General features: G+C 39.1%; 1 protein-coding gene across 1 annotated transcript in view; it reads left to right on the top strand.

Moving 5' to 3' along the window:
• The window catches only part of CCDC66 (coiled-coil domain containing 66), a 177662-nt gene extending 165657 nt beyond the window's left edge, over window positions 1-12005 (top strand). Inside the window, exon 19 of the mRNA XM_053720735.1 lies at window positions 11635-12005. Within this exon, the coding sequence (XP_053576710.1) occupies window positions 11635-11688 (54 nt within the window). The 3' untranslated portion in view covers window positions 11689-12005. The remainder of the gene's footprint in view (window positions 1-11634) is intronic.
• The last annotated feature ends 901 nt before the right edge of the window (window positions 12006-12906 follow it).

Below are 12906 nucleotides of genomic sequence, written 5' to 3'. Positions count from 1 at the left end.
ATATTTACTATAAACTTCTAGCTTAGACGTGTCCTCCTTATGTTCTAAAGGGTGAAGGGTCTAAAATATTATTCTATGTTGCAGCATTTTCCTTAAACATATTTTCTTATACTCAGTGGGCCATTCAATAGGGTACAATACTGCGAAGTTCACAGTTACACTTATCTAAAGGGTTACTTTGTTAAGCACATAAACTACCATGTGCACTAATACCAATGAAGCATATGATTTCTTAGACCAAATATGATCAATAAAAATAAAACAAATACAAGAGAATACAAAACAAGCAATATAAGGAATAGGGTTAAAACAATACTCCCCTAATTTAATTGGTTGACCCTGTAACAGCATAACAGGACTTCCATATCGAGCGGTAAGGCACAGTCCAGAGAAGGATAGTCTTTATGTCCTGAAGACACACATCAGAGAAAACAGTCATGGATTACCCAGAGTCCAGTTCTGGGGCTGGTACCAGCATGCAAAGCAAAGAATGGATCCAAAGATAGTTCAGTAACTTTTTTTTTACTGCAGTATGATGGTTAAAACAAGCTTGACAAAAGGTCTTTCATCTTTATCTTTTCTTTCTTTAAATGTTTACTTGCTTTCAATCTTTAATCTTTTGAAGAGTGCACTTATGGAATTTTGCCTGTACAGATTTTACCTAAATATGGAAACTCAAAAATAATTCAGTTAGTGTGTTTCAATCTCTGAAGACAGCATACTCTCATCCTGCAAATACAAATATAGTGTTAAGAACCACATAGAAAAATAAAACATTTTAGGCATCTGAAATTAACACAATAACATTGTACGAGGAGATTCAAAACGTTTAAGGTTCACCTCCTAAAAATAATCACCTCCATTACATAAAGATATTCATCAATACTCATCAATACTTCCCCCATGTTTGCGTAAAACATCTCATGTGACACGCAAACACAAGATAACAAGAAACTAAACGATAAATCATGCACTCCACTCATGCAGAGACAATTCTCAATAGCAAGCAAAATGAAATACACTTCACAATTCAATATGCTGTCCACAAAAGAGAAAAACATAACAAACAATGAAAACCAATCGTTCTTGTCTTACACAAAACGAAACATTAGCTGCTGACACAAATTTCAAACAACCACAATTAACTTAGAATGCAACACATATTCTGACATTCGCTGAAATGCAACACACTCAGAACATGACAAACAATTAAAAACATCCACTATGTACAAAACTTTAATATCACACAAAGAAAGCAATCACAGCAGATGCCCAAGAAACTTAAGTTGCAGATTGCACAAATAAAATTGCGCTTATTTGGGAAAGATCAGATAACCACAGTAGCCACTGTTAAAGGGACATTCTAGGATAAATGAAAATTCATTATTCAGATAGGACTTTTAATTCTAACCAACCTTCCTAGATTAAACCAAACATAGGTAGGCTTATATGCTAATTTTTTAAACCTTTGAGGACTGCCTCTTATCACAGGCTGTATAAATCTCATTACAACACCAAGAGACAGAATACACGTAAGCCATATAAATAAAACCAAAACTGTGAACAGATAAATTAGCTAGTTATATAAATGCAGTAGAATCAGATAAACTGTGCATCATTTGTTTTAGGGGTGTTTATTTCTAGACACCTTATAGACCACGGCTTAACTGTTAAGCAGCAATCAAAGTCATTGCAATAATAGTGGTAGACTAGTTAATAACCAAATAACTATATATTTTAAAGTGTCACTGAAATCACTTCATTAAATAATATCTCATTTATTTATTGAACGCAGTGGGGGTTATTTTAAATAACAAAGAGTTATATCTGTGAGATACAGTTTGACAGCCACAGAAATAAAATTATCATTTTTTAAGCTATATTCTATGACAGAATATAATATAAATACTTGTTTCTTTGTAGTGAGCAATTTATAGTTATCATTTTTTATAACATAGAACACCAGTACTGCCGCTTTAAATGTACAGTGCAAATTGTTCTCTCTGTAACAAAGCCAAACACAAGAGAGAAACTTCTTTTCTTTTTTTTTTTTTTTTTAAAGAAAACCAAAACATGCACAGTGTTATCAGTCTTTCTCAAGGATAGTGAGGCAAGCTCAAAGTTTCATTTCTACTTAAAGGAGAAACACTGTTTACTGCTTAAAAATATAAAATTCACACTAAAACTTGATAAATGCTAATTAGTTTAACCACAACAAAATTATTGGATTTAACGTTGTATATAATTGATATTCACCATTCTGCAGTTGTCCAGCCAAATATAACAACCGTATATAACACAAAAATAAGCTTTCTACAAAAGAATACTAATACAATTTCCCCTTTAAATTAATCCCAATGATCCTTATAATAAAAATGTATACTGACGTTCATTAAATAGCCTAAACAAGCATAAGCAGCATAAGAACGCACTCACAGTGGGATGCAGGCTAATTAAAGGGACATTTTAACCAAACTAAAAATAATCTTTAATTGAAACTGCTAACACAGTGAAATATACTAGTGTTAGGCTTACAGTAAACCTCATCGTCTTTTATGTAAATATTCCCTTAAATTCTCAGATGTTATACCAGTTTTCCTGTATCCCTTTAAATATTTTCTCTCCTGTTTTTTTTTTTTTTGTTTTTTTTTTTTTTTTTTCTTTTCTGTCCTCTAGTCTCACGGATCCCTACACTAAAATTGTAGACAACTTATCACTTCAGTTTGCATTACAGAGAGAATTAAGTTATGCTGCAAAAAAAATATCTGCTATCTGAACAGCAAATTTAAAATAAATATATACAAAGAAAGGTCTCTAAAAATATATTTAGCAAACTACTAATACAGGGTTATTGCACTGGTTCTTTAAATAAGAAAATGACAATTTTCTATTGCTCCGTCTACGCACTGAGCTCTGATTTTCCAGACAAATATAAGATAATATGCCGCTTGTATAACAAGTCATGGACAATACATTAATAGCAACACCTTGTTACAGTGAACTGTCCCTTTAAGGACTAACCATTCATCACGCAAATTACATATGTATATCCTAACCATAATTTAGGCTGCTTGTATGATTTACCACACCAATTTCACCTCTGTACTGTAGCATGACCTGCAGATTAATTTACTTGCAACAAAAACGGACGCCCTTTTAGAAAAACTTTCAATTACAGCCTATAAATATATTTCATTGTGTGCACCCACGCCGTGCACAGACCTTACAAATACAACATACGTTAACCCATTAATCATACCAGAAACAGTTTCATATTTACCAGAGCGTGACAAAAAATCACACACCATCGCACTTTCAAAGCCGTTACTTCACTTGCAAAAACAATATCATATCTTTACATGCCGAACAACAATTATCACTTAAAACTAAAACTGCATATGAATACCACATACTTAAAACATGCTGGTGACTTTAAAATACAGGTATATAAAATAACATGACCAAATATCTTCTAAAAACGTCTGATTTCCCAGCAGAGAAACAGAAGGAAACATTATTACGATACAGACACACAAGTTCATTTCATCTCGCATACCAAAGATTCACTCCCTTTTTTCCTTTCTCAGAAAAGCATCTAATTTCTAGCGTACGACATACATATATATATATATATATATATATATATATATATATATATATATATAAAAAACACTAGATTAACTTTTCACCATGTCCACAATGTATTTTTTTCTTCTTTCCGATTCCACGCAAAATGGCCATTTCTCCAACATAGGTGTGTCCGGTCCACGGCGTCATCCTTACTTGTGGGATATTCTCTTCCCCAACAGGAAATGGCAAAGAGCCCAGCAAAGCTGGTCACATGATCCCTCCTAGGCTCCGCCTACCCCAGTCATTCTCTTTGCCGTTGTACAGGCAACATCTCCACGGAGATGGCTTAGAGTTTTTTAGTGTTTAACTGTAGTTTTTATTATTCAATCAAGAGTTTGTTATTTTGAAATAGTGCTGGTATGTACTATTTACTCAGAAACAGAAAAGAGATGAAGATTTCTGTTTGTATGAGGAAAATGATTTTAGCAACCGTCACTAAAATCCATGGCTGTTCCACACAGGACTGTTGAGAGCAATTAACTTCAGTTGGGGGAACAGTGAGCAGTCTCTTGCTGCTTGAGGTATGACACATTCTAACAAGACGATGTAATGCTGGAAGCTGTCATTTTCCCTCTGGGATCCGGTAAGCCATGTTTATTACGATTGTAAATAAGGGCTTCAAAAAGGGCTTATTAAGACTGTAGACTTTTTTTGGGCTAAATCGATTGATTATTAACACATATTTAGCCTTGAGGAATCATTTTATCTGGGTATTTTGATATAATAATATCGGCAGGCACTGTTTTAGACACCTTATTCTTTAGGGGCTTTCCCAAAGCATAGGCAGAGCCTCATTTTCGCGCCGGTGTTGCGCACTTGTTTTTGAGAGGCATGGCATGCAGTCGCATGTGAGAGGAGCTCTGATACTTAGAAAAGACTTTCTGAAGGCGTCATTTGGTATCGTATTCCCCTTGGGGCTTGGTTGGGTCTCAGCAAAGCAGATACCAGGGACTGTAAAGGGGTTAAAGTTCAAAACGGCTCCGGTTCCGTTATTTTAAGGGTTAAAGCTTCCAAATTTGGTGTGCAATACTTTTAAGGCTTTAAGACACTGTGGTGAAAATTTGGTAAATTTTGAACAATTCCTTCATGTTTTTTCGCATTTGCAGTAATAAAGTGTGTTCAGTTTAAAATTTAAAGTGACAGTAACGGTTTTATTTTAAAACGTTTTTTGTACTTGTTATCAAGTTTATGCCTGTTTAACATGTCTGAACTACCAGATAGACTGTGTTCTGAATGTGGGGAAGCCAGAATTCCTATTCATTTAAAATAATGTGATTTATGTGACAATGACAATGATGCCCAAGATGATTCCTCAAGTGAGGGGAGTAAGCATGGTACTGCATCATTCCCTCCTTCGTCTACACGAGTCTTGCCCACTCAGGAGGCCCCTAGTACATCTAGCGCGCCAATACTCCTTACTATGCAACAATTAACGGCTGTAATGGATAATTCTGTCAAAAACATTTTAGCCAAAATGAACACTTATCAGCGTAAGCGCGACTGCTCTGTTTTAGATACTGAAGAGCATGACGACGCTGATATTAATATTTCTGAAGGGCCCCTAACTCAGTCTGATGGGGCCAGGGAGGTTTTGTCTGAGGGAGAAATTACTGATTCAGGGAACATTTCTCAACAAGCTGAACCTGATGTGATTGCATTTAAATTTAAGTTGGAACATCTCCGCATTCTGCTTAAGGAGGTATTATCCACTCTGGATGATTGTGACAAGTTGGTCATCCCAGAGAAACTATGTAAAATGGACAAGTTCCTAGAGGTGCCGGGGCTCCCAGAAGCTTTTCCTATACCCAAGCGGGTGGCGGACATTGTTAATAAAGAATGGGAAAGGCCCGGTATTCCTTTCGTCCCTCCCCCCATATTTAAAAAATTGTTTCCTATGGTCGACCCCAGAAAGGACTTATGGCAGACAGTCCCCAAGGTCGAGGGAGCGGTTTCCACTTTAAACAAACGCACCACTATACCCATAGAGGATAGTTGTGCTTTCAAAGATCCTATGGATAAAAAATTAGAAGGTTTGCTTAAAAAGATGTTTGTTCAGCAGGGTTACCTTCTACAACCAATTTCATGCATTGTCCCTGTCGCTACAGCCGCATGTTTCTGGTTCGATGAGCTGATAAAGGCGGTCGACAGTGATTCTCCTCCTTATGAGGAGATTAAGGACAGAATCAATGCTCTCAAATTGGCTAATTCTTTCACCCTAGACGCCACTTTGCAATTGGCTAGGTTAGCGGCTAAGAATTCTGGGTTTGCTATTGTGGCGCGCAGAGCGCTTTGGTTGAAATCTTGGTCGGCTGATGCGTCTTCCAAGAACAAGCTACTTAACATTCCTTTCAAGGGGAAAACGCTGTTTGGCCCTGACTTGAAAGAGATTATCTCGGATATCACTGGGGGTAAGGGCCACGCCCTTCCTCAGGATCGGCCTTTCAAGGCAAAAAATAAACCTAATTTTCGTCCCTTTCGTAGAAACGGACCAGCCCAAAGTGCTACGTCCTCTAAGCAAGAGGGTAATACTTCTCAAGCCAAGCCAGCTTGGAGACCAATGCAAGGCTGGAACAAGGGAAAGCAGGCCAAGAAACCTGCCACTGCTACCAAGACAGCATGAAATGTTGGCCCCCGATCCGGGACCGGATCTGGTGGGGGGCAGACTCTCTCTCTTCGCTCGGGCTTGGGCAAGAGATGTTCTGGATCCTTGGGCGCTAGAAATAGTCTCCCAAGGTTATCTTCTGGAATTCAAGGGACTTCCCCCAAGGGGGAGGTTCCACAGGTCTCAGTTGTCTTCAGACCACATAAAAAGACAGGCATTCTTACATTGTGTAGAAGACCTGTTAAAAATGGGAGTGTTTCATCCCGTTCCATTAAGAGAACAAGGGATGGGGTTCTACTCCAATCTGTTTATAGTTCCCAAAAAAGAGGGAACGTTCAGACCAATCTTAGATCTCAAGATCTTAAACAAGTTTCTCAAGGTTCCATCGTTCAAGATGGAAACCATTCGAACTATTCTTCCTTCCATCCAGGAAGGTCAATTCATGACCACGGTGGATTTAAAGGATGCGTATCTACATATTCCTATCCACAAGGAACATCATCGGTTCTTGAGGTTCGCATTCCTGGACAAACATTACCAGTTCGTGGCGCTTCCTTTCGGATTAGCCACTGCTCCAAGGATTTTCACAAAGGTACTAGGGTCCCTTCTAGCTGTGCTAAGACCAAGGGGCATTGCTGTAGTACCTTACTTGGACGACATTCTGATTCAAGCGTCGTCCCTTCCTCAAGCAAAGGCTCACACGGACATTGTCCTGGCCTTTCTCAGATCTCACGGATGGAAAGTGAACGTGGAAAAGAGTTCTCTATCTCCGTCAACAAGGGTTCCCTTCTTGGGAACAATAATAGACTCCTTAGAAATGAGGATTTTTCTGACAGAGGCCAGAAAAACAAAACTTCTAGACTCTTGTCGGATACTCCATTCCGTTCCTCTTCCTTCCATAGCTCAGTGCATGGAAGTGATCGGGTTGATGGTAGCGGCAATGGACATAGTTCCTTTTGCACGCATTCATCTAAGACCATTACAACTGTGCATGCTCAGTCAGTGGAATGGGGACTATACAGACTTGTCTCCGAAGATACAAGTAAATCAGAGGACCAGAGACTCACTCCGTTGGTGGCTGTCCCTGGACAACCTGTCACGAGGGATGACATTCCGCAGACCAGAGTGGGTCATTGTCACGACCGACGCCAGTCTGATGGGCTGGGGCACGGTCTGGGGATCCCTGAAAGCTCAGGGTCTTTGGTCTCGGGAAGAATCTCTTCTACCGATAAATATTCTGGAACTGAGAGCGATATTCAATGCTCTCAAGGCTTGGCCTCAGCTAGCGAGGGCCAAGTTCATACGGTTTCAATCAGACAACATGACAACTGTTGCGTACATCAACCATCAGGGGGGAACAAGGAGTTCCCTGGCGATGGAAGAAGTGACCAAAATCATTCTATGGGCGGAGTCTCACTCCTGCCACCTGTCTGCTATCCACATCCCAGGAGTGGAAAATTGGGAAGCGGATTTTCTGAGTCGTCAGACATTGCATCCGGGGGAGTGAGAACTCCATCCGGAAATCTTTGCCCAAGTCACTCAGCTGTGGGGCATTCCAGACATGGATCTGATGGCCTCTCGTCAGAACTTCAAAGTTCCTTGCTACGGGTCCAGATCCAGGGATCCCAAGGCGGCTCTAGTGGATGCACTAGTAGCACCTTGGACCTTCAAACTAGCTTATGTGTTCCCGCCGTTTCCTCTCATCCCCAGGCTGGTAGCCAGGATCAATCAGGAGAGGGCGTCGGTGATCTTGATAGCTCCTGCGTGGCCACGCAGGACTTGGTACGCAGATCTGGTGAATATGTCATCGGCTCCTCCTTGGAAGCTACCTTTGAGACGAGACCTTCTTGTTCAGGGTCCGTTCGAACATCCGAATCTGGTTTCACTCCAGCTGACTGCTTGGAGATTGAACGCTTGATCTTATCGAAGCGAGGATTCTCAGATTCTGTTATCGATACTCTTGTTCAGGCCAGAAAGCCTGTAACTAGAAAGATTTACCACAAAATTTGGAAAAAATATATCTGTTGGTGTGAATCTAAAGGATTCCCTGGGGACAAGGTTAAGATTCCTAGGATTCTATCCTTCCTTCAAGAAGGATTGGAAAAAGGATTATCTGCAAGTTCCCTGAAGGGACAGATTTCTGCCTTGTCTGTGTTACTTCACAAAAAGCTGGCCGCTGTGCCAGATGTTCAAGCCTTTGTTCAGGCTCTGGTTAGAATTAAGCCTGTTTACAAACCTTTGACTCCTCCTTGGAGTCTCAATTTAGTTCTTTCAGTTCTTCAGGGGGTTCCGTTTGAACCCTTGCATTCCGTTGATATTAAGTTGTTATCTTGGAAAGTTTTGTTTTTAGTTGCAATTTCTTCTGCTAGAAGAGTTTCAGAATTATCTGCTCTGCAGTGTTCTCCTCCTTATCTGGTGTTCCATGCAGATAAGGTGGTTTTACGTACTAAACCTGGTTTTCTTCCAAAAGTTGTTTCTAACAAAAACATTAACCAGGAGATTATCGTACCTTCTCTGTGTCCGAAACCAGTTTCAAAGAAGGAACGTTTGTTGCACAATTTGGATGTTGTTCGCGCTCTAAAATTCTATTTAGATGCTACAAAGGATTTTAGACAAACATCTTCCTTGTTTGTTGTTTATTCTGGTAAAAGGAGAGGTCAAAAAGCAACTTCTACCTCTCTCTCTTTTTGGATTAAAAGCATCATCAGATTGGCTTACGAGACTGCCGGACGGCAGCCTCCCGAAAGAATCACAGCTCATTCCACTAGGGCTGTGGCTTCCACATGGGCCTTCAAGAACGAGGCTTCTGTTGATCAGATATGTAGGGCAGCGACTTGGTCTTCACTGCACACTTTTACCAAATTTTACAAGTTTGATACTTTTGCTTCTTCTGAGGCTATTTTTGGGAGAAAGGTTTTGCAAGCCGTGGTGCCTTCCATTTAGGTGACCTGATTTGCTCCCTCCCTTCATCCGTGTCCTAAAGCTTTGGTATTGGTTCCCACAAGTAAGGATGACGCCGTGGACCGGACACACCTATGTTGGAGAAAACAGAATTTATGTTTACCTGATAAATTACTTTCTCCAACGGTGTGTCCGGTCCACGGCCCGCCCTGGTTTTTTTAATCAGGTCTGATAATTTATTTTCTTTAACTACAGTCACCACGGTACCATATGGTTTCTCCTATGCAAATATTCCTCCTTAACGTCGGTCGAATGACTGGGGTAGGCGGAGCCTAGGAGGGATCATGTGACCAGCTTTGCTGGGCTCTTTGCCATTTCCTGTTGGGGAAGAGAATATCCCACAAGTAAGGATGACGCCGTGGACCGGACACACCGTTGGAGAAAGTAATTTATCAGGTAAACATAAATTCTGTTTTTTTTTTTGCCTGGAATGGGATAATCCTTTTCAAACAATACATTCTGTTTTTGGTTTAAAGCAAATCTGTTACACTCATACCACAGTGAGAACCTACAGACCATCACACATTATGCATCTCAATATACAAAATTTCATTTTTGTTACTGCAAGCAAACAAAAAAAATCTTACAAACGGAGACAGGATTTCTTTTCTCTCTTTTTTTTTTTTTTTTCTTCTGAGCTATGTGCGCGCTCAGTGGTGGCCCCCCTTCTTTGCCTGCTACATTCTTTAACACAGAGATTTCTCTATTTATCAAACAGCAGTACTTACTGACAGTGTTTTAAAAAAATATTTCTGTCTTTTGCAGAAACTATTAACTCTTCTTTTCTTTTACCTTATACATGTAATTTTCTCTGTGCATTCTTATCAATGAGCAGTTCCCAATTCTCAACACAATAATAGCCACAATAATAACATGCACAGCCACTTAATATTTTCTATGCACAGCATCATTTTATATAGCAGCAAAAGCAAGCATCAGATATCAACATGAGCTTCAGGTGGGTAACAAAACTCTATTATGGGAATGAATATGGGAAACTTCAACACACGTGAGACTCACTCACTCTACTGCCACGTTCGCCCGGAGTAGCTTATCTTAAAAGCTCCCCGTCAACTGGCATACATATATTACTTGCGCGCTTATCACCGACAGGACTCACAATACCTGTCGTGTCCCAGCACAGGACTGATTACCTGTCTGGAGGGGTATCACAACTGCTGGCAGGACTATAACCTCCGCAAACCTGTGCTTCAACCACAGGAACCCCTTTAACCTTATATCATTATCATATATTACACCTTTTTTTTTTTTCTTTTTTTTTTTAAAAACACAAACAACTAAATTTAGGTTCAGATTCACAGAAGGAAAGCATGGTAAAAGCACTCATACTTACGCACTGCGAATCCCACAAACTGTCACCAAGAATTGTAAGGTGTATAATCCCACGGGGGGGTGTCAGCGCAGGCCAAAGCCTGGGGCCTAGTGTACCACCTGAGGCATATGTAGATTATCTGATAAGGGCCCCTTAGAATGACTCAGACCACGCAGCATTATGATCGAAAGCCAATTCTGTTTATTGCACAGTGCAAGCCTTTCTTATAGTGACATACAGGGTTAAGGGGATGACACGTTAGGACCGCGTCATCTTACACAGTTATACAGAGCAATTTACAAGGAAAAACTGGAACATGAGTTTCTCATAACAATATTTACAGAGTCATAACAAACTACCATCTGCAGAGACAACCGAGTGTCTAAAGCCTCTTGTTTACATTATCTTATTCTATCTTACTTCTAGGCATTAGGCCAGGGTACATTGGCAAGGCCGAATAGCTAAAGAAACTCATAACATGCATATAATTCTCACTGCATAATACCCCAGTATAATAAAGTCTATTCATTACAAAATGGCTGCGAGGAACAAGATGGCTGCGAAGAACAAGATGGCTGCCATCAGGTTCATATTACCCCTAACAGCCATAGAAATGGCAGGCCTGAGAAGATAGCCAGAATATAAATAAGCTTTCCTTAGATAAGATTCAAGTTTCCTATCTAAAGGGTCCTTAAAGGAAGTACTATCTTCCATAGGAATAGTAGTAAGTTTGGCAAGCGTAGAAATAGCCCCCATCAACTTTGAGGATCTTTTCCCAAAACTCCATTATAACTGCTGGCAAAGGATACAATTTTTTAAACCTTGAAGAAGGGATAAAAGAAGTATCAGGCCTATGCCATGGCACAAACTTACTTCTCCACCTCCATAGGGAGGCAAAGTTTGTAAAACTGAATTGTGGGTGTGGTGAGGGGTGTATTTATAGGCATTTTGAGGTTTGGGAAACTTTGCCCCTCCTGGTAGGATTGTATATCCCATACGTCATTAGCTCATGGACTCTTGCCAATTACATGAAATAAATTTTGTTTTTATTTCCTGGTTTCTTTCTATTATCATTGTTTTTCACACTTTTTTTATTTTTTACTTTTAGGGTTTGCTTCAGAAACAGAAAGAGTTGGAAACCGGTTTGATACCAGATATTTAAATCTAGATGGCACCTACGTTGGGAACTCTCCTTTTTTTTTGCACCAAGCTCCCTACAGTGCATATAGGAGTGTGTATCTATGTGTATATATGTATATTTATTAGAAGATATTCATGTATTCTAATGTTTGTATTATGAATGTAAATATCATACTAGATTGTAAGCACTAGAACAGTGTTGTGTGATATTCATGTTTTTGCTGCTGTGGAATGTGTTTACAGTATTTATATTGAACTTCTCATATGAGTGTGATGTGCAACTTTTTATAGAATGTCTGTTAATTCTTTTTTGATAAATAAATATTTTTTTAAAATTAATGTTGTGTATTCTAAAGCATGGTTATTAGTACAAACCAGGAAGAAACTTCAATCATGTGCAGTTTTACTTAAAGGGACAGTCAAGTCATACTTTCCAAATTACTTTTATCTTCAAATTTGCTTTGTTCCTTTGGTATTCTTTGTTGAAAGCTAAACTTAGGTAGGCTCATATGCTAATTTTTAATATCTTGAAGGCCGCCTTTAATCTCTGCATTTTGACATTTTTTTACAGCTAGACAATGCTAGTACATGTGTGCCATATACATAACATTGTGCTCACTCCTGTGGAGTTACCTAGGAGTCAGCACTGGCTAAAATGCTAGTCTGTCAAAAGAACTGAGATAAGGGGGCAGTCTGCAGAGACTTGGATACATGGTAATCATAGAGGATAAAAGTATATTAATATAACCGTGTTGGTTATGCAAAACTAGGGAACGGATAATAAAGGGATTATCTATCTTTTTAACAATCTACATTCTGGAGTAGACTGTCCCTTTAAGAAAAATACCTTAAGTTATTGGTAGCTGTAATGAAAGATATGAGCAAGACTTTTGGAATTACTGCTCAGTATTGACGTATTATGTAGCACTATGGGCTAGATTTATTAAAGCTGAGGTGTACAGGTTATAGATTATAATTATACAGTTCATATTCATGAAAAGTTTCTTCTACCTCATGACTGGTATACAACCTGTTTCTAAACAAAGATCTATATTTTCTGACCAGTTACTGAATATATGGATCATTCCCTTATTTTTTACTTCTGAAGAAAATGACAATGGTTTATTCTATATGGAAGATGTGATGCATTTTGTGATTCAACACACAAAAAATTGAGACAAATCTTGAGAAATGTGTGTTATACCCCACCATGGTGGAAAATTGACCAAGGGAAAGACCT

This window comes from Bombina bombina, chromosome 7 (assembly GCF_027579735.1).
Source record: "Bombina bombina isolate aBomBom1 chromosome 7, aBomBom1.pri, whole genome shotgun sequence".
NCBI lineage: Eukaryota > Metazoa > Chordata > Amphibia > Anura > Bombinatoridae > Bombina > Bombina bombina.
This window is presented reverse-complemented; position numbering and strand designations above follow the sequence as displayed.